General features: G+C 36.5%; 1 protein-coding gene across 1 annotated transcript in view; it reads left to right on the forward strand.

The window, feature by feature from the left end:
- The window catches only part of DGKH (diacylglycerol kinase eta), a 153,997-nt gene that overhangs the window by 115,872 nt on the left and 15,262 nt on the right, over positions 1 to 22,863 (forward strand). Inside the window, exons 14-27 of the mRNA XM_036382627.2 lie at positions 2,166 to 2,251; positions 3,664 to 3,763; positions 5,001 to 5,274; positions 5,839 to 5,967; positions 9,370 to 9,504; positions 11,298 to 11,415; positions 11,849 to 11,959; positions 12,107 to 12,203; positions 14,688 to 14,795; positions 17,695 to 17,808; positions 18,097 to 18,231; positions 19,320 to 19,486; positions 20,601 to 20,706; positions 21,531 to 21,623. Of these exons, the coding sequence (XP_036238520.1) occupies positions 2,166 to 2,251; positions 3,664 to 3,763; positions 5,001 to 5,274; positions 5,839 to 5,967; positions 9,370 to 9,504; positions 11,298 to 11,415; positions 11,849 to 11,959; positions 12,107 to 12,203; positions 14,688 to 14,795; positions 17,695 to 17,808; positions 18,097 to 18,231; positions 19,320 to 19,486; positions 20,601 to 20,706; positions 21,531 to 21,623 (1,773 nt within the window). The remainder of the gene's footprint in view (positions 1 to 2,165; positions 2,252 to 3,663; positions 3,764 to 5,000; positions 5,275 to 5,838; positions 5,968 to 9,369; positions 9,505 to 11,297; positions 11,416 to 11,848; positions 11,960 to 12,106; positions 12,204 to 14,687; positions 14,796 to 17,694; positions 17,809 to 18,096; positions 18,232 to 19,319; positions 19,487 to 20,600; positions 20,707 to 21,530; positions 21,624 to 22,863) is intronic.

Here is a 22,863-nt window from a genome sequence, read left to right on the forward strand (position 1 = left end):
TCCAGCAAAGCTGTCTGAAAAATTTCTTCCTGAATATATATGTATATTTTAATATGTATTAGAAAATGTATTTATATAGCATGTTAAACAAGAATGTAATCTAGTGTAATATTATTATGTAACATAATATAACTATGTATTTTACATAACTCTTATAAATGACTATAGTTTTTATATAATTTTGTATATAGTAGCATAATTTAGTGCTATGTTATGGTATAACATTCTATATACTATGATAATATACACAAATATTTAAAATACATTTTTTTAATATATAAAAGCAAATGTCTGTGAGTTTGGATTAAGCATTGAGAAAAAGCCCCCAGCATTTTGGAGGCAAGAGTTGTATTTCTAAAGAGAGACGGAAGTGTTTTGCAGCTTGAGTTTGATCAGGTGATATCACGACTTTCTCTTTGTTCATTGGGAGAGCTCAAAATCCTAAGTATCATCAAAGAAAAACTCAGCCTGTCTTCCAGACTAGATTTGTGCTTGTACTAGCTGATGAGGTTTCAATTTTGAGAGAGGGAGATGCTTTAATCAAATTAATTGGCATGAAAAGTCTGGCTGAAAATGAGAAAATAATATATTCCCAAGAAAGTTAATGCATATCAACTGTAGCTCAAAAGTACTTGAGAAGCCATAATTAATCAGCAGTCTCTTGAACAATTTAATAATTCAGGCTCTTTTAATTGGCAAGGAGGTTATAACCTTTGATGGATTGCTGGATATAGAGATGCAAAAAGGCTGGGATTTCAAGGGGGTTGCTTTGCACACAGTTCTGTTTTTGGTGTCAGCAATGCAGATCAAGGCTTTATCGCCTCTAATTTTTCAAGAGAGTTAAAATTTTCAAGTGTGTCTTCATCATAATTTTGTTCTAGTTATTTCTGGCTTTGAAACTTTTTTTTAGCCCCTTCTGAAAATGGAAGGAACTGCTTGCTCATATAAAACTTCTTTTTTAGCAAATGTATTCTGTAGGCTATATTACCTGTCATTACTTGACTTGGACAAAACCGTTTGCTTTTGAGTACCCCGTTCAATCTCTATTTTAATGGGATTTTTTACATTGCTTACTGAGTTAGGCTATTTCATAAAAAATAATAATTACCCTTACAGTAGGGTGTTGAATTATGACACTGTTTGAAAAGCAAATGGAAGTACATATTTGATTATTTTCTTTTTCCCTTTCATTCTTCCTGCAGTTTCAGGAGACTAATTCCACTTGGTTTCAAGAAATCTTGTACTGATGTTTGAAAAGCAGTAGTTCATTCTTACAGATTAGATGTTTATGTTTTGTTTTCTCCTTTGAAATGAAAACTGATTCAATGTCAGAGGAGTCCTATGATGAAGGGTGGGTTTTAGGAGAAAAAACTGAAGTGGTATATCTGCCTGCTCAAAATCAAAGACAAAAGCATGCTGAGGGATTTCAAGAGATTCTTAAATGGAGCTGTCAGAACTGTATTTGGTTTTAGCTTTGGATTTGGAATTTTGTTAAAATTTTCTTTTAAAATTGAAGTCTGGATCCAGAGCCATTTTGAGATAGGATACAGTGTGTGAGGATACATTTTTGATCCTGTCCAAATATTTTCCTGAGTATTTTGTAATTTGTAATTTTTAATGTTCTTGTAAAGACTAAGCCCTGAATAGTTTGCTCCTTGAAGATTGGTTTTGATAACATTCTACCATTTTGGCAGTCTTTGTCAGTTGTGGCTCTTGGGAAGTGAGAACCCACCTGACAGTAAAGTGAGAATTCCAGATAACAGCTGCAAACCTTAGACTTGTCCTTATTGAGAAATTTGTTTGAGGAAGGCATTGTTTATTTTAGAATTAAAAGATATTGGATCATAATAATGTAGGTTTTTATAAATCTGAGAAGGTAGATTCTTTTCTGCCTCACAGACTGATTTTAGCCTAGAAATAACTTACTGTTTTCTCTACAAGAGGAAAAGAACTGTGGATCAAGTTCCCAGATGCAGTTTAACTTTGCATATTAAACATCTGATACATAAAATACAGTATGCACGTAGAATCTTCATTACCAGACACTTGGCCTTGTATTAGATCTGAAATGGAAATCCTGCTATTTTGTGGTGTTTAAACTCGCTACATGGTGTTAAACTGCTGGAATGTGTGGAAATTGAAGTCTCCTTACTCTCTATTTTCAGATATCTGCTTATGAGGATTCAGTTGCTGCTCATCTTGCAAAAATTCTCAATTCTGATCAGCATTCAGTTGTCATATCATCTGCCAAGTGAGTCAATCAGTTTTATGTACAATGTGGGGGATAAATTTCTTGTGTAACATCATCACCATAATAGCATTCTGTCTAAGCCTGATTTTCTTATGGATGGCCAACTGGCTTGGCTTAATATATCTTGATTTATATATTTTAGAGTGGATGTTCTTTTCTGTGAAATTTTTAGATGGTACAGTTGTAATGGATGGCTTAATACTAAATTTAAAAAATAATCACACATTATCTATATAAAATCATGTTAAATCATTCCAAATCAGTGCGTGGCTTAAATACAAAACTTACTGTTACTAATGCATAGATGTGGTCTCTTTCACACTGCATTTCTTCTGGCTATTTTTTGTAATGTGCATGTTTAGAGGAGAAACAATTTCACCAGCGTGAAGCAGAACTTTAGCTTAGGTAGCTTTGTTGTAGCCCTGTCTATATCAGTTCAATCAATACTGATCTAGGACATTAATGAGATTTTTTTCCCCAAACTGAAACATTTTGAAATGAGAGAAATTTGGCAAATCATGGACATATCTGAAATCAGAACTGTTCTGTATATACCTTCTCTATGAAAAAAATCCTATGTTTTGCAATATGCAAAAGATCAGTCATAGAATTTTTTTTAAAATGCATCTGAATATCATCACATCTTTTTTTACCTCGTAAAAGCAAGTTAACAAAATTTCATTTTTCAACTATACATAGCACACATAGAAGATTAAACTGCAGGATATTATTAACTCCAGATTCTAAATTGGTTCTGTACCTTGTTAAATTTGTTTAATTTGTCAGAAAAATGTCAACCAAATGAACAGTACTAAGCAATTATCCCCACTTCATTAGTAAGTTTGCTGTCTCTCTGCAGTGCAGGAACCAAGTAATTTTCTGATTTACACACTGAAAATTCATTGCAGCCACTGTAGTTTGCACAGATATGCTTCAAAAGCACGAGCTGTGCAATGGGATGTGTGTGGCCATATGCTTTCATCTAAGAAGTGCTTCCTTAAAGTCAGTACATTTTCTCCATGGTTTTTAAGCTCCAACTTTGCATGTGAATTTGCATGACTGTGTTTGAAGTTACTAAAGGGAATGCAAGTTTGCAAAGTCCTCTCCTAAGGAAGGTGTACAAGCAAGGGAGTGGATAAAATCAGTCATGTTTATTTCATGTAAGAATCTGAGATACAAAGTATGCCAAGGCTTAAATGAAAGAGTTTTTATTTTAAAACTTATCAGTTCAGTTTTGGAAGCTATGGAAAAGAGTGTCATCTGGTTTGCAAGTATGAGCATGGAGTTCAGTTTCCAATAAGAATGATTCATAGCAGTGTACATAAAAATAAATTGCCGTAAGAATTTAATATTCAAAACATATCTATTTAATTTCATTTGATTTCTTCCCTCTCCTTTTTTTTTACCTGAAGAATATTATGTGAAACTGTAAAGGACTTTGTTGCCAAAATAGGGAAGACTTACGAAAAACCAATGGAAAATGCAGAGGAAGCGGATGCCATGGCCATTAAAGTAAGATTATGACTACGTTCAGGTTTAAAGTCGTTGGGTTCTTAAAGTTTATAGCTCATGGATGTTTAATTTTCACATTGCTCTAGAATGCCCAGCTTGGCTTTCATTTCAACCAGTGAGTTCAAAATTCTTCTCTTCCTATTGCATAGAGTTAATTATTTCCAAACTGTCTTTAAAGTCTGAGATCTCGTTAAACTGTTTACACTTTCTTTCTTCATAAAGGATAAAGTTCATGGTAGCATACATAGAGATAAAAGGATTTCTTTTTGCATTAGTTATACTTCTAGGGATTAAGTTAGCTACAGGAAAACAATGGGGTAATGAAGAGTATGCTGTGAGAATGAAGGGGAGACAGACCACAATGTTAAAAATAGTAGTGTAAGCTGCAAAATACAGAGATCATGTTGCAAAAACATTGGGAAAGAAAACAACAGAAGGATTTGGTACGAGACACAAAATTTACATGAGCTGAAAAGAAAAGAAGAAAACAAAATCTTTGGCAATCCCAGAGTCAGAAAATGTACTTGCTAAGTGGCAATTTGTGGTTCACGTTTCCATCCGGTGCACGTTTTAGAAAATTAGTTTTTCTTTTTAACTGTTCCAAGGCTAGAGAGTGTTTTCTTTCTCTTAGGTGCAGAAAATCCTTTCTTTTCCTGTGTACCTAGAGACAGCAATTACTTAGTGTTGGGGAGAGGCATTTGACAGTGTCTGATTCTGGCATTTCACAGTGTCTGATCTGGCTTGAGCCACTTGCTCTGTGACAACTCACTTGCTATACAGTATACAACTGTATTGCAGAAAAACCCCCATGCGTCTCAGTCTAACAGCTGATAGATACCTCTCAAAACTGAGGTACTGAAAAACCATGTATGGGCAAACTTCTGGTGGTTTTCTGTGCTGCAAGTCATTGGGAGGGGGTAGGATGCAATCCATACAATTATGGGGCAGGCTGAGTTTATCATGGAGTATTATTTGAATCTAAGTGTAGAGGTTTTGCATTATAATTGATCTAATCTGGTTTACTGTCACAGAGTCTGCAAAAAGCCCTTGCAGGCCTACTCATAATCTGATATTCTGAAACACTGAACCTCTTTTTGGATTTCACCTAAGAAATTACATAGACACTAAAGACACCTGCAGTTTCATATATAATCTGGTACCATATTTCCTGAAAATATTCACATGTTCACTGTTGAATTTTTTTTAACATGTGTGTGTCTTTTCCACTTTGTCTTAGTGCTCAGAGTTAAATGAAAAGCTGGACCTATTGCTCCAGGCTCTTCACACAGAAGCCCAGGCTGCTCCCATTCTCCCAGGCATTGCTCCCCCCATCGTGGAAGAAGAACCAGAGGAGTTCTCAAGTGAAGAATCCTTGTCTGAAAGTAAAGAGCAGTTAGCAGAGTGTGTCTCAAAGTCTTCCCAGAAGCTCTTCAAACCAAGGCAACAGTTAATGCTCCGAGCAAACAGCTTGAAGAAGGCTGTGAGGCAGATCATTGAACAAGCAGAAAAAGGTGCACATCAGCAATATTTTGATCCAGACTGGTAGAATAGGATAGGATAATTGTTGCGGGGTGATGTAATAGCCTGTCTCAATATCCTGGTCCTTTCCCCAGGTGTGCCAATAACCTCTCCCTTCCCCTCCCATGCTCCCAGCAATATTGGTATGTTTGCTTGTTTGTTTGTCTAACTGGAATAAGTTTTCATTATAAAATTTGATTTCTATATTCTTACACAGATAAAATTATGTGATGCATAATTTTATCTGTGTAAGCTGCAAGGAAAAGAAATGCAGCTTGTTTGAATGTTGATGACTCTGCAGGTGTAACTACTTATGTACATATGTGTGTGCACATATAAAAGTGCATTTCTTTTAACTATTAGCCTCCACTAAATGAAAATTTTTGACAGCAAATCTTTATCAGCTGGTAAAGAATTGACTGACTCTTTCACTGAATTGATGATGGAACTCTTTTGTTGATATTTTAAAGCTAAAAGCTACCAAAGAAAGTGCTTATTTCAATATATGCAGTTTTTCTTTAGAATCCTTGAGACTTTGTCTTTTCTCTTAATAACAGTTGTGGATGAGCAGAATGCTCATAGTGAAGAACAAGTGAACCAGTCTCCAGTGGAATACAGCAAAGAATTGGATGAATCCAAAGAAGAGGAAAAAGAGGAAGATACAAAGGAACTTGAGTCTCCATCAAGTGAGTAAATTAGGAATAAAATAGAAATATTCCATCTCCTTATAGTTGTGTTTGGAGCATGATTGGTTCCATAATTAAAAATACTAGCATTCTGTTTAACTGGAAGCTACTCACAAATTCTAATAGATTTGAATAAATAGAAGGTAAGTGAAAAGTGTGGGAAATAATAGATGAACAGTCTTTTGGAATGTATTTACAAAGCTGAGGAGGCACTTGTTGGGGAGAGGAGTGCCTGAATTTAATCCCTGTTTAATCAGTGTTTACACTCATCTTTCTACATGAACCTGAGCAAAGCCTAGAGCCTAGGTGATGGTGGCAATAGCATGTCTCAGTTGTAGACTGAGATTCTCAAGCTACATAGAAATTTTAGGAAAGCTGCGTCTTAGCAGTGGAAATTTCAGTCTTTTCCATGTTATCAAAATGGACAGTGATGTCCTGCTGGTGAGGCCACAAAATGATCTGTGAGTCATAGAGAAACAGTGGTAGCTGGTGGAATCAAAGCCCATCCTCTAGATACTTGGTGAGCAACTTTTTGGGGCAAAATGAGAAAAGTATTTTGTGATTTGCATCTCCTTTTTTCACCCTAACCCACACTAAAATCCTCAAAAGTTGTCCTCACAGGCACCAGCTTCAGAGCAGAGCCTGTGTCTGTAGCTTCTACTTTGGAAATGAGACACTGGGCTGTTGGGGCTTCTCTTGATCCAGGATCTCATGTTTTCTGCAGAAACATGTCAGGCTTTCTCCAGTGATTGTCTCTTCACTGGTCTCTTCATTTTCTCTTGGTTATGGGAATCAATGCCTGTTGGTTGCCCCTTTTCAATAGTAGCTGAGAGAGGATGCTGGCCCTACAGATGACCCAGTCCTACTGCCATAACTGTATAATAAAGATATTCAGGTCTAGAAATTTACTGAATTCCTTATTTCTTGATGGTATAATTTCTGCATCTAATGGGGAGCTGTATTATTCTTCTGTGTGTGGAATAGAGTGCATATTAATGCTGTCACTGGACGATAGATGTTTAGGGACAAAGCATGGAACATGAATTCAGTTATCTGCACTGAAACATCAGTTTTACTCATTAGGGCTCTGTTGTTTTTATCAGAGCATTCACAGAAAAAGTTTATCTTTATTGCAGTTATTCCCATGAGTCTCATCTGTCAAATAAAGAGCAGCTGCTCTGCTGATTTTCCTATTTAATACAACTGCCTTGTTTGCAAGTGCAGAGAGAACAGACTGTGTGAACAGTGTTGTGAATTTTTCAGTAGTATTATGAAAAATGAATGCTAATTTGTTCTGAGTATTATATTTTACCCTCCAAGGATCTTCCTGGTCATTTGATGATGTTTTTCCGTGTGTTAATAACTTCATCTAAATATTTAATGACTTTTGCTAGCTATTACTTGCCATTTTTATTTCTTTTTATTTTTTGACATTATTCCAGTGTTTTGTCATGCATCAATACAAATCAATGTGTTGTATTGCTACCATGCACTGTTGTAGCATTTTGTGATAACTGCTATGGCTGTTATGCAGGTGTTAAAGTCAGACGGTGATGACTTTTAGTCCACTTGGTCAGTCCTTTCATATAAAACAATCCAGAAAAATTTACCCACTTTTCCTTGTCCTGTGTATAATAATTTCTGTTTGACTTCAGCAAGTCATTCAGAAAGGTGTGTCATCTAACTCATGGATACAAGAAAGTGAAGAGTTTGCCATTCCACTTACAGTTCTATGTAGATTATCATCACTTAAAAAAATCCCCATGAATGGGCAAAGCCTGACCTGAAGTGATGTGAACACAATGTCTAAACCCTTGTTCTACTTAATCCTTTTGTCTTTAGATTTTCCCACTCAACATTTTCTTTCCATAAGTGTCTTCATACAGTACACCCATTACTCTCTGGCTAAGTTATGATTGACATGACCTGATTTGTCTCACTCCTGCCATTGAAAAGGATGCATTGCATGCTTCCCACCACATTCCTGGTGCTGTTTCCCTGCTGTTGTCTTGGTGCTAGTCCTACTAATTCTATTTTTGACAGATTAGTTTTCATCTTTTGAGAGGAAAAATCACATTATCTTGAAATGATTTCATTTTTTTGTTCTGAGCTTCTTCAGATGGTAAAGTTTGGTGTTGCCCTAAGCTGAAGTTTTAACATGTGAGATAATTTGGAGCAGAGATAGCCAAGAAGTGTCTGTCTGTGACCATCTGTTGTGCGAGAGTTTTCTACATGCACATGGAAATGCTATAACAAAGCATTTGGTAATACCCAAACTTTTTTCCTTGGGGCACTGGTTTCTGGGTATGTCTGACAGGGCTGAATTGCACAAAGATTGACTTTCCCAGGCTGAAGCAGGCACTGGCATATTCTCTGAGGCTGCATGAAACCAGTCCTGCCAGGAAAGTAAATTACAGCACCCAAGGTCAGCCCTCTGCAAAGCCAATCCTTCTTCATTGCCTCCAGAGGCAGCCAGAGGATAACTGGCCTCACGGAGCTTCCAGTTACTCTTTGTGAATATCTTCTCTTTCCCCTTGATTTTCTTCCCTTTCCTTTTCCTGAGCCTTTGTCAATAACAGCTACTAAACATTGATATCTGTCAAGGTTTCACTGATCCAACTTGCGAAGAAATTTAATAAATAAGTTTATTATTTGGGAAATTGCTGGTTTGTTGTTTCTGAGTTTTTCTGTGGAAAAAGATGATGGAAAACTGATGCCTCCCACAATCTCTCTAAATGCAGAAGGCAAAGATGGACATGGCTTTTTCCCTTCCCTTGCAGTTTTCAGTTTGGCTGTAAATAAAGATGTTTTCTCTGATTTTTTCAGCATCTGATGCAGGCATGGGCCCATTTTAGCTGCTTGAAGAAAATCTTGTAGGTGTTGATAAGACAGATATTCTAACCTACAGGCCATGGAACTACCTATATTAAAATTGTTATAAATGACAATATATTGTATGATATGTGTATATTTATAAATAAACATAGATGAAATTTAAGTTTAAATTTAATTATTTCAGTAGTATGTTTATCAGAAGCCTACTGCAGTGTTAAATACTGCAGTTGCATTTAAGGTGAATATAATACCTTTTATGAACATATTTCCATTTAATACATATAATACTTTTGCTGGTAGCTTGAAGTATAAGCTGGGAATTTGTCATGTGGACTGCCATGCACACTTGCTCATTCTAATTTGTGTTTGTCCCTTGATATATTTCTGAGTTTTCTTACTGTATTTAGAAGAAAAACTGTGGTATGAGGGGGAAGGACTTTTGTCATGGAGTGAGTGGTAACAGAATAAATTAATGCTTCTGATATATTTTCAGGGCTGTAAAAATTATGTATTGATAATGTCATAATAGGTCTAATTAGTGTTCTTACTTCTGTTTTTTCTGTACAGCTAAAACGGCACCAAGATCTCCTGATAGACGTACAAGCCGAGGTATCCATTCTCAGACAGGTTCTTTCTCTGCTCCAGCTTTGGCAGCAAGCAAGGAAAACCTCCCAGTACTTAACACGAGGATTATCTGTCCAGGTAAGCTTGCTGTCAAATAATGACTTTTACTTTATGCATGAATGCGTTTGATCTGACATACACATACACCATACATTGTGTGGTACTGTATAGGAGAAAATGCATAATAATGTAGCATATTTCTGATCCTTTGGCACAACACCAGAAGTAGCAGAAGTGCCTTATTTGATCCTGGAGGATGAAAAGTAAAATTCAGGATCATAGAAATGCCGAGTCGTTTGGGTTGGAAGACACCTCTAAAGATGCTCTAGTACAGCCTTCTGTCCTGGGCATTGACATCTTTCACTAGATCAGGTTTCTCAGAAAATCATCCAGCCTGACCTTGGTCACTTCAGTGGTGGGGCTTGTACAGCTTCTCTTTACAGGGCAACCTCTTCCCATGTCTCACTACCCTCATCCCAAACATTTTTCTCCTTTTGTCCCATCTAAACCTACCCAATTTGAATTTAAAACCACTGCCCTTTCTCCTGTCACTTCAGGCCCTGGTGAAAAGTCTCTCAATCATTCTTATAAATCTGCTCTGTATTTTGAAAGGGCACAATAAATTCTCCCTGGAGCCTTCTCCTCTCCAGGCTGAATAACCCTACCTTTCTCGGCCTGTCTTCACAGGAGAGGTGCTCCAGCCCTTTCATCATCTTTAGGGCCCTCTGTGGACTTGTTCCAGCAGGTCCATGTCCTTCTTATATTGGGGACCCCAGAGCTGGATGCAGCACTGCAGGTGGGGTCTCCCCAGAGCAGAGCAGAGGGGCAGAATCCCCTCCCTCACCCTGCTGTCCACACTGCTTTGGATGCAGCCCAGGACACGTTTGGTTTCCTGGGCCACAAGCTCACATTGCCAGGTCACATCCAATTTTTCATCCACAGGTACCCCCAAATCCTTCTATCATTTATCCTAATCAATGGATTAGGATGAAGAGGCTGAGGGACAAAGCTATGTAAAGTTCAACCCTCTGAGTAAGAACTGTCTGTGGATATCTCTCTGGAAGTGGATAACTGAAACCACACAAAGCTGCTCTGTAAAATAGTTGGAAAAAAAAATCTGTTCTTACCTAAATTCAATTGATAAATGAAAAACTATCTGTTCTGCTCCAAATGGAATTAATACTAGAGAGCACTAGTAAAACTCTGTTTTAATTAACTTAATTAACAGTATAGCTAAAACACAGTGGAACCAAGCTTATGTTTTTTTCTTTAGGCAAATTTAAGTGAAAGCTGTTAGTATTTTGCTTTGTTTACATGCATTACAGAGTATTTTGTGGAATGAAGTTGATATTAGTCGAAGCAGGCATGTTGAACCCATGAGCTTTCACAAATTACGTTAAATGATGGCTCTGCCAGTTGTAAAAATGGTGAGAATATTCCTTATGTATGCTTCCCAAGGATAGGACAAAAGAAAAATCATGGACATTTAGGAGATGAAGAGAAAACTGAATGAAAAGCTCTAGCAGTCTTTTTGGATGTTAGGTCACCCATCTGGTTGGTATACCAGGCAGTGAGTGTGGGCCTGAAACCCTAAATTTTCTTTGTTTTTTTCTTTCTCCATGGTGTTACCTGTGAGAGCCACCCCAATGCAGCATAGCTGCCTTTCTGCTTAAGAGAGCCAGAGACCTGAAAAGATAACCAGTAAAAATTGAGATAGAATCACAACCTTTCCCTGTACAGATTTAATGAATTTTGTTTCTCAGTATGTGGCTTATATTATATGTTTGTCTATTTATCAAATACAATTTTTTTTTTATTATTTTCTTTCTGTTTTGTTCTGTTGTTTTTTTATTTTTTTCTTTTTTAATCAGGTTTAAGGGCTGGTCTAGCTGCTTCCATTGCAGGAAGTTCAATTATTAGCAAAATGTTGCTAGCAAACATCGACCCATTTGGTGCTACGCCGTTTATTGACCCGGATCCAGATTCCTTGTAAGAAATATTTTTTTTCTAAATGTACTATTTTGTTTTCCCTAAGGGCATCCTTCTCACATTTTTGTAGTCTCTTATTTTTTGCATTATGAAGTTCTTGTTTGCCATCATTTGGCAGTAGACTTCAATGTCTGAAAACAAGCTGGATTGTACTGGGTTAGTTATGAGCATTGCAAATTCTTTTGCAGCAGCTGAAAATAAGGGGAGACATTTGCTTACTTATACCTTGCTCAGGTGGAGGAGGAGGACAGTAATCTTTCAGAGCTGGGTTTTTCAGCCCAAACCAGTTTACTTAGGAAGATTCAGAGGAAAGATCTCTTGAAGTATCTTAGTTCATATTCTGTTCTGTGACCAATCACAGTTTTGGTCAAAGATGTTTGCGTGTCCAGGTTCTGTACTAATGTAAACCCGATTTTCTCTTTTCCTCTAACAGGGAGGGATATTCAGAAAAATGTGTCATGAACAACTACTTTGGAATTGGGTTAGATGCAAAAATTTCCCTAGAATTTAATAACAAGCGAGAAGAGCACCCTGAAAAATGCAGGTAATATATACTCTGCCAGTAACTGAGCCAAGATGTTTCCATTCTTTTCTTTTCCTTATCTCTTTATATGAATTTCTTAATTTTACAAATGCAAGACACAATAATGTGTGTATGTCAATATGTGAATCTTGTTTTGCCTGCTTTCAGAAGTCGGACGAAAAACATGATGTGGTATGGAGTTCTTGGCACAAAAGAGCTATTGCAGAGAACTTACAAGAACTTAGAACAAAAAGTTCAACTTGAGGTAAATTTTATTTATGGAGAAAGTTGCTGGCACAATGTGTAGTGAAGAATTAGTGCTTATTTTTGAAACCTGTTATTGTACTTACATCAACCCAAGCTGACCTCAAAGGCCCTGTGTAAAGATGTGCTGTGTAAAAGTTGGTCCTCCAAGTCATGTTTTTGAGTAAAATGTCAGTATTTTAAGATCAAAAAATGCCCAGTATTATTTAAGATCAAAAACTACTCAGTTTGTTGTAATTACTGGGTTGAAAAAAGAGAATAAATTGTGTAGGTAGGATATATTTCTTAATGTTCACTGTATAAAAAGACAGACCAGGTTTTAATGGCAACCACAGAAATGACCATAAAATTAAGAGAAGAAAAGAGACAAGTAGTCTTAATCCTTCAGGTTCAATTGAAAGTATATGAAAGCTACACATATAGGAAGAGCATGTAAATAGTAGAACATTCCTGACAAAAGGGAGGAGATTCTGAATATGCATTGCAAGAAGCCCAGCTATAGCAGTAGAGACTTTCTCTAATATTCACATGAAAAAGCAAGATATTATCAAAGCAACAACAAATTCCATGTCTAAACATAGTTCTCATTTGGCTTTTAAGTTCTAACATAAAATCTAAGTCTTCCACATGGTACTGGGAACTTAAAGGAGATATAAATGATTCCCAAATGCAGAAAAAGACTATAGGATGGTTATTGTTCTTTTCACCCAAAGAATATCTACGGTGGACTTTGACAAAATTATATATAACATATATAATTTCTCTTTGTATTTCATACTAACTATTTCATATGGAAGTTTATGATATTTATATGAGGTTAACTTTTTAAGTTGAAAGAATAATTTTAGGTTACTGGAGCTCTTTCTCACTCTGAGATTTAGGAGGATTTTGTCTGGTAGCAGCAGATTGCTGTTAGCTAAGGATTGAGTAATTATCAAGGAATTATGCAGTAGTTAGCAAAAATAAAGCCAGGAGAGAACGTTATGTATACTGGAGATAGAAGTCTAATTTAAAGATCTTTTGAATTGGATTCAAATAAGATTCAATAATACTGTTGACCTTTCCATATTTTTTCCTAATATTCCTGTAAGTAAGTCAGCAAGTAAAAATTGCACATTTACTGTTGTCTTGCATATTATTGGATATATTATGCCTGCATATTCAGGCACTAGAAGCAGACTTCTACTGTAATACAAATGGCTGTGCAGCATCTATTAATATCACACCATATTTTGGATACTGACACATCTTGATTAAAATGTTACATTCTGTCTTGCTGCTAAGATTAAATCACAAAAAGGGAGCACTAAGCACATTCTGGAAATAATTTGCATCTCTTTCTCCTCCTGATAAAGATGCTACAGATTTTGTCCTTATTTCTTTAGATTTTTTTTTCATTTGTATAATTTTAAGATCCTTCTGAGGACTGGTAACATGCAGTCATCTAGCAATCTTCATTAAAGGCAGCTTGACTGGCAACTTCATGATCCATAAAGTGACACCTGTGTATAACTTGCTTCAATTGCATGCCTGTGGCACTGCTGCAGGACTGCACTTTTGACTCCCAGTGGAATGGTTTGAGATCATTGGGCTTCCCCCTGCAGGCAGTTGTACTGCTGTAAGTCAACAGTGGTTTCACTGGTGCCTGTAAACTTACTCTTGGCCCAAAGTGAGATTGATGCCCTCCCATGATCATGTTGAGCAGGACATGGAGTTGCTTTTGTGTTTTGGGGGATAAAGCAGTAAGAAGGAAGGACTAGATGGTTGGAAATAAGGGCGACCTCTTACCTGCAAAATCAACAACTCCCATCTACAGCCAGTGTGACACCTATGGGGTCAGTCCTAGATTTATCTTTGCATTTCTGGGAGGAGAGTGAAGTTATTTTTGCAGGAAGTCAACAATACATGTAAACACTGACAGCTAACCACATGTTTGTGGTTATGCCAGAAATATTATTGGATATTCTTGACACCCACCCTCCAGCCCCTGGTTTAAATGGATTTGACTAAATAACAAGTTGCAATTGCAATTTTGGGAATGCTGGTATAGGATGGAAGACTAGTTCCTAAATGTATAAATGAATCTTTTTGTAATGTCCTTGGCAATCTTACTGTGCGCACTCAGGGAGATTGATTTTCTTACTGCAAAAGATTTTTAATCCTTGATGGACAGACCATGGTCAAAGTGCATGAGAAATTTCATAACAAGGGATGTGAAAATGTTTCTTTCAAGATTCATGGAGCACCACTACTGTAGATACTACAGCATGTAGATCTACATATTTTTCCCCTCTGCTAAGATTGGAAAGAAGAGGTTTGTTTTAGAGGTGCTGCATTGCATGGAGGGACTAGTCTTGTACCAGACCTCTTAAAGACTCTGTTGTCCCCTGCCAGCTGTGTTGAAACTTCATGTGCTAAAACTTACTCTTTACTGATTTCTTTTATCATATTATTTATGTACTGAAGGAGCATTTATCCCTTACAGTGTGATGGACAATACATCCCCCTTCCAAGCCTGCAGGGCATAGCTGTGCTAAACATTCCCAGCTATGCTGGTGGGACTAATTTCTGGGGTGGAACCAAAGAAGATGATGTAAGTAGCATTAAAGAGACTTAACCTTCTGGGCAAAACCAGCAATAAATATAATGAACTGCTCTTCTCACTTGATTTTAAAAGTAGTAGCATGTAGTTTGGATAACAACTCTTATTTCAGGAGGATGTTTCAGTTCTTGTATTGTCTTGCTGGTTTTTTAAACTGAAAATATGTTCCATGATTTTTTACTGTCCATTTTCTTCTGTCATGTCCATTCCAGCAAAATATTCATAATAAAGCATAATGATTTTGTTTTTTAAATGGCTCTATGAGTATTTTTAGAAATTAATTTTATAAACAGAGGCACAAGTAATTTTTCTCTATATTGTTTTACAGATGCCTGTAAATAAGGTTTCTCAAAGCATAGATTCTTCTGTTTGATATAGTCTAACAACAAGCAAGGTAGACAGGATAATTAGTCAAAGTTTATACCTTAATTTTCCTCCTGTTCTTCAAACAGCTTTGCTGTGAGGGATGGTGATTCAGAAAATGAAGACTGATGCATTTAGTGTCCGATAATTTAGTCAGGGTTGTAAACTGGTTTTTGAAAATTATTTTAAATGAGCCTTTAAAATACTTTAAGGTACCTTTTCCCCCTTCTTTCTTTCAACTCCTAAGAAACATTTCATCACATGGATCCCTACATGCCTTACAACCTGGAACAGTGTTACTGCCCCTACCCACTTCACTCACAGCTCACCAACTGTAATTACTAGCAGATTGTCCTAATCTGCATGTCCTGATTTAATGTGTGATGCCTGAATCACCTAAAATTGTAGTTGCAAGCTGGCTTGTGATTTTGATGTAGACAATCCAGGACTCTTTTGCCAAAACATTTTATGTTTCTTGTGAGTTTTTATCCTTTCATTTTTAATGCATACGTAAAAACATATCTACATATAACATGTAATTGAATATCATATCTATTGTATGTAATTGCATGTTTATATTATATAATACATATAGAATTGCATATGAATATATATGTTTTATATATGTGTATATATATATACACATATGTAAAAGTGAAAAAAGAAATTTAGACAGGTTTTAGTTCCTTTTCTTATTTTTGGTATATGCGAGAGGATGTAAATTCTATTTATATTTGGCAATGGATATCTAAAGCTTTTATATATAGTCCATGTTCATAGTCAGAACTTGAAAGCTGCTCTAACATCTGCTCAGCCCCTGTTCAGGAGGGTTTTTTTCTCCCTGGACTGCTTCAGTGAGAGAGAAGATTTGCCTCAGCTTTCATACTGGTATACAGCAAATGTGTGTGTCCTGGAGCAGTTTTACTGATATTATTAGTCTTCTAGTGAGCAGATGTGCCAGCAGAGTGACATGTTTGTTCTGGCCAAAGTTAGGAGCATAATTCACTGCTTTAGTGCAGTCTTGAATGACTCTACATCAAGAGGTAATGGTGGTCTGAAGTGCTGCTGGTTCTGCTTGTCTGGACAAATGAAAGATGTTACCTTGACAGCTCTGATGATTGCTGAAACATTAACAGTGAGCAAAGCAGGGCATCTGCACCCTGACTGGCCTGAGCACGGCATGTAATTTTGGTGTCCAGAAGACAGGCTGGAAACTTGACCTGCAACAGGAAAGGAGTCAATTTGAATGTTGATCCACAGAGATTGGTTTGCCTTTAAAAGGAAAAAAAGGAGAAAAAAGAGATTGGTTTTCGGTACAGATATTGCTGGTGGAGAGACACAGCAGAAGACTTAGTTGAGTGTTTCCTGTCCTTTTGCTGAAATGGCAACACAAAATAAATGAAATTTTACAGCTGTTTTTTCTTAACACGTGTCAGAGCTAGCCCTGTAAACATCAGTTACTGGATCAAGAACTCTCCACACTTTTTCTCGTAGAACTGCAGAATCATGATCTTGGTTCTTTTCAAGATGTTAATACATTCCTGTGAAAAATAGAAAAAATCCATGGAAACTGGAAAAAAGAAATCAGAGGGATTTCAGAGAAATCTGAAAAACAGAGAACTGTTTTTCTTCAGTCTGGTCTCAGGTGATACTGATGCAGCTTACTCTCCCTAAGTTGCCAACTAAGGGAGTCCAAGTACTGCTCAGAGAGGTGATCTCCCTACCCACTAAACTCTTACTGGAGTGATGTCTCCTGCTGATTTTTCTCCCTCATTGCTCCTTATTGCATATCAAGATGAAATAGCCAAGCTTCAAGTGACCTTAGCGTGCTATCACCCACCAGACCCAGCTGAAGTGCAGCCTGAGATCTGCCCTGAGGCTGAATTCCCCAGCAGCACACCAGGTGGCCAGAGTTCCTGTGCTTTGTGTGAGCCTGAGGAAATTCTGCACCTTGGCTGCACAGAGGACATCTGTTCCATACAGAAGTGGTTTTCTTGTTTACAGTGGATAATTATAGACAGCACAAACAAGATTGTCTTCAGTATCAAAGCCCTGTTAAGCCAAGCAGAGCATGGACTCGGATGTTGGTTTCCAGAGAATTCAGAATATAAACAGATAAGCACTTCTGAGAAGAAAAGGAAAGCATTTATTTCTCTTACCTTCTCCTACCTTCAAGAACCTCTTAGATATTAAGTACATTACCCAAGCAGAGATTTTAATTGGCCTTTCATCTTGCCTTGAAAAACAATTTTAATCTGCATTCTGAAGCATGCCATCTTTTCTATATAAGGATATGCTTTGTCATCCAGATATTTCAAATGGTATCAGCATTGCTTTTTTAAACGATATTTGCCTGTTGTCTGTGGTATCTTACTCCTATGACTTTGGAGAAACAGTGTAGTTATTCTACAGTAAAGAATTTAGAGCATTTAAATGTTGAAAACAAATCTGTAAATGAATCTGTGTTTCATAGTAATCTAAGCACTGGATTTGCAATCAAAAATGGAATACTTTCTTTTCCTCACAGATATTTGGAGCTCCATCATTTGATGATAAAATCTTAGAAGTTGTTGCTGTATTTGGCAGCATGCAGATGGCAGTGTCCAGAGTCATCAAACTGCAGCACCACAGGATAGCTCAGGTTTGTTGCTTACTTGCAAGCATGCAAGATGGTTGGCAGCAGTTTGGGATTCTGGCAATAGCAGGACTCTCAATGACCACCACCCTATACATTAATAAAGCACTGACATTGTTTTGCTTTTAGCGGGTAACAAATTGTCTTCAATGATGAATGATGTATAGGAGAGCTTAATTCCTGAGACAGTTCTGGAGAGAAGCCACAGCTCCTCGTAATCAACAGATTACAGGTGGCCTGTCAGTCTCAGCAGTGTTTATTGCCCTGTAAAATAATGTGTTTGTTCTTTTCCAGTGTCGGTCAGTAAAGATCACCATACTTGGTGATGAAGGGGTTCCAGTGCAAGTCGATGGAGAGGCATGGATCCAGCCCCCGGGAGTTATTAAGATCATACATAAAAACAGAGCTCAGATGCTAACACGAGACAGAGTATGTTGCAGAAAGAGCTACCATTGCTAACATTGGTTTCTGTAATAATTTGTTTCAGTTATAACGTGAACAAAACAGTACTTACAAAAATGTTTTATAACTATTTATATAATTCATAGACTTACTTACAGTGATATAATTTCTATAATGAGCTAGATAGAGAACTGTTATTTTGTATAAGTGGCAAAATTTTGTTAACTTTTGTTTGTTTCATTAGTGCTAATCCTATATTCTTATTAATATATAGTAAGAATGGTCAACATTTTATCTATTCCTCCCTCCCTCCCCTTTTACTGCTTCTTTCTTTTTCTCTAGGTGTGTTATACCAGTCACAAACTGGAAATTTTAGCACACTTGCATAAATAGCAGAGCTCTATACTGTCCATTTTCCAGAATAGCTTTCTGCAGGTTTCTCTCTGTGTCCTACAATCCTCCCTCTCCCCCATGAGCCAGTCTCAGACAGAAGAGACACAAGTACAACCTAGTCACAAAGCCACTGGAGAGCTGATGCTTGTTTAGGATTATTGTGTGAAAGGTACAAGTGCCCCTCAGTTCTCCATCCACTAGCTGGATCCTGAATTTGGGGTGGAGTTCAGGTGGAATTTGAACTCTATTTTAGTAAATTTGGTTTTTTTCTCCACCATTTTTAATATTTGAATTCTGTATCAGAATAATATTTGAATTTCTATCTTGATATCCACACAAAATGTGCTTGCGTTAGAGAATCACAGAATTGTAAAATTATTTAGGTTGAAAAATACCTCTGAGATCATTGAGTCCAACCATTATTACTGTCTTTGTGTTCTTATTGGTTTGGAAGACACAGTTTGAAGACTATGGGGAGGAGACAGAAGCAAGCTTTCAGAAGTGGCTTACTCACTATACTAAGTTTTAAAAACTTTAGGTGTAAAATTATTATTTAATTGGGTAGTATTTTTTATATAAAATTAAATCAAGCACCTGTTTATTTGTTAATTTTAACTAAAATAATATATAATTTAAATTATGTAAAATGTAAAATTAAGTTTTTTAATGAGAAAGAATACTCCCAAGTGCTGTCAATTGAATGTATAATTCATTTTGATTAGGCCTTTGAAAACACCCTGAAGTCTTGGGAGGACAAACAGAAGTATGATTCCTGCAAGCCTGTCATTCGATCTCCCTTGTACCCTCAGCAAGCTGTTGAGTTGGCTACAGAAGAAGAAGTTGCACAGATCCAGTTGTGCTCACAAGCTGCAGAAGAACTTATTACCAGGTAAAGTAAAATTAATAAGTTGGATTGACAACCTAGACATCAAGACTGAATTATTAATGCAAATTCATCCAGAGACTTAGACATGTACATTTTCCCTTTTTTAAAGTTTTGTTGCCACTATATCAGTTGTTTTTTTCTAATTTAAAAATGTTATTTTATTTTTGAGGCTCAACTTCTTTTTGTGTCCTTTTCCTATGTATTTTTAAAAATTTTATTTATTTGTTTTTGTGTTGGTTTCTTTTCCTTGTAAAAACCAACTTTCTGAAGTAGCAACTGAAATGGAAAACTGTAAAGCTTCTTTGCAAAAATTGAAGCTTCTCTTTTTATGACAAAGCAAAAATATAATTGGGAATTATTGGAAAAACCCTTTAGAAGTCAACTCTAGAAGTCAGCAGGATGGAAACTTCAGCCATTCATATAGGCTGAGATAAATAAAAACTTTTTTTTTTAAATCAGAACATTTTATAAAGCTGCTATTCATTTTATCATAGCAACTAATTATCTTTAGCATCAAAATCACCAGTAATATAAGAAAGGAAGGGCTACATACTCTCTTTACACTGCAGTCATAGACAAATAATTTAGTTTATCAATTACCCAAAGTGAAGTTTAGCCAAGACATCTTAAAAACTTCACCATTCTAGAGATGGTCTGGAGGTTGTAGTTATAGTTGGACCTCCCATAATCTTAAATGACTGCAGCCAATTTTCACGTCACATCTGTAGGATATGCCTTGTGAAATAGGTGTAAGGGTTTTTAAGATAATTTCAAGTAAGTTATTGCAATGTGCTAGAGTCTTCCTCTGTAGTTTACTTGAATTAATAGGACCAACATTTTTTGTTCCATTTTTTGTATAGCATTAGTGTTCTAAGACAAATAAATGCATCTCAGTATTTTGTAGCATCATAAATAATCTGTGTGATGGATATAATTTCTGTGAGGTGCTATATTGCTTGAAGAAATACTTGCCTTTCAACTTTTGTTATAAAGGACTATAATTTTATGAGTGTTTTTTGAAACATGTTCTTGTGCATTTTCTCGTTGTTGTGTACTCAAGAATTATTCTTTAAAGCAATTAAGAAACATTATTCTCCTTTTTAAATGTTTTTTTTAGGATCTGTGAAGCAGCGAAAGTACATGGCCTCTTGGAGCAGGAGCTTGCTCATGCTGTTAATGCATGTTCACATGCATTAAATAAAGCCAACCCAAGGTTTCCTGAGGTAAAGAAGAACTGAGATTTATATAAATAAGCTATAACATCTGGGTGCACAAACTTGTGGCATAGGGACTGTCCCCGGTCCCCATTTGAAAACAAGTTGGATGAGAAGGCAGAAGATGCAGTTTCTGCATTCCCCACTGTCCTCCCCAGCTGGTACTGTGCAGGCATATCCTCAGAGAGGGTGGAGGCATGACAGAGGCTGAACCAGATCTGTTACTACATAAAGGTCATTTTCTGTGGATGCTTTCACAGAAATGTTCATGCTTAATTGCTATCCGAGTGCTATACAGAGAAGGCAAAGGGGCTGATGTGAAATGAGTTTCCTGGTTTCTCTCTTCACACTAGATAATCTGGGTGTTTTCTGGGATTGGACCCAGGACTGATTCATTAGGTAGAGGCTGTCCATATCTAACCTAAATGGACACAGGGTAAATATGTTAGTTGACCTTGCTTCTTGAAGTGTGGTTGGTATCTTGCTTCTGCTGAGGATAAGGTGAAAAATTGGAGTCAATAGTCATTGTTAAATGAAATTCACAACTTCTCTACTGGTCTTTGTCATGTGTGGATTGATATGGTGTGGTGGCTGATCACCTGATGATCTTCAGGATTGTATTAATGCCACACTAAATGAAGTTGAGGAAAAGACAGCAAATAGATACTACATTTTTGGTTTCTATTCTCAGTGCTGGACAGGTTGTCCGTGAGAACTAAACTGATGTATTTCTCCAGGAGAAGGTACTTAATATCTGTGCTGTAAGGTGAAAGTACTTATTCTCAGTCTGACTTGCATCACTTCAAAGAATGTTTATGCTTCTTATTCCCCAGAGCCTTACCAGAAACACTGCCATGGAAATAGCTGTCAATGTGAAGGCCCTACACAATGAAACAGAATCTCTGCTAGTAGGAAGAGTTCCTTTGGTAAGGTCGCAAAGCACATGATTTTATTCTTCATTCAGGTCATCTGTGATTTGTTCTTTGCTGATTTTTGGTAAATTGGTGCCAAAGTGAGGACACATTGCAAGAAGTTCTGCAAGGTCAATAGGAGAAGATTACACTGCATTTGTGGTTGGATCAGAATGAGTTTTGAAATCTTCTCTTAGGCTAGCATCCATCTTACCTCACTTGAGATAGCTGAGTCATTGCTTGGACTCTTGTTAAAAGTCAGAGGTGAGAAATAGGTATCCTTGGGAGGCTGATTCACACTCAGCTGTCTTGGAGGCCTATGTTAGAAAAAGATTATTTATCTTCTGGAGACATAGCATTTAAGAGAACCTCTGGAGAACTATTATGTGACCATCTTCAGAGTTTAAGGGGAGCCTGGGGTGAGAGATGTTTAGGCTTATATAGTCAACTTCTAATCTGGGCAAGGAAATATCACTCCTGTTCTAATACCTGTCAGGAGTTATTTTATAATCTTTAACTGGTAAGTATTCAGTAAACTCCTAATGGTACTTGGCATCTTCTTTGGCAAGTGTTTGTGTCTAAAATGATAAGGATTTCTCAACAATTGTATCTGGGTGTATAATTAGAAAATTTCTCTACTGACATTGTGAGGAGAGAAAAGATGTCAGGTTTTGTATACTGGTCCAGTTTTACATTAAGAAGATACTCAAATTACATTTTCTTTAGATTCAAAAGAATTCATTACTAGCTCTTTTATATGTGTTGTAATTAAAATGGGTATTAATAGGAATATTTTCATTTAGCTGAGTTAGGATGTAATACTTACTGCAGGTTCGCATACCATACAAACAAGTGATAAATCTGTTTTAGAGTAACCAAAAGTAAACTTAGTCTAAAGGCTAATAATTGTTTAAGTTATAGAAATAGTCAAAGATTAGGTTCACATGTTTTATTTTACAGTGTTTTTGAAAGGAAAGTTATTTCATTAGATGTTTTTGTCCAAGAAAAGGGAAAAAACACCTGCTGATTTTTTTTTTCAAATTGCTATTGCTAATCCCATATATTTTAGATTTAGCTGGGAATTAAAATAGCAGATTTAAAAAAATTAAATATTTTTACAAAAGTAATTAGAAGAAAACATTTAAGTTGGTGATACCATACTAGGACTGGTGAAATTTATCAAGACAGTTTGGAAATAATGTTATTATGGAAACCTTCCCATTGAAACATTACCTTTTCTGCAGCAGATTGTGAT

Source organism: Molothrus ater, chromosome 2, assembly GCF_012460135.2.
Source record: "Molothrus ater isolate BHLD 08-10-18 breed brown headed cowbird chromosome 2, BPBGC_Mater_1.1, whole genome shotgun sequence".
Taxonomy (NCBI): Eukaryota; Metazoa; Chordata; class Aves; order Passeriformes; family Icteridae; genus Molothrus; species Molothrus ater.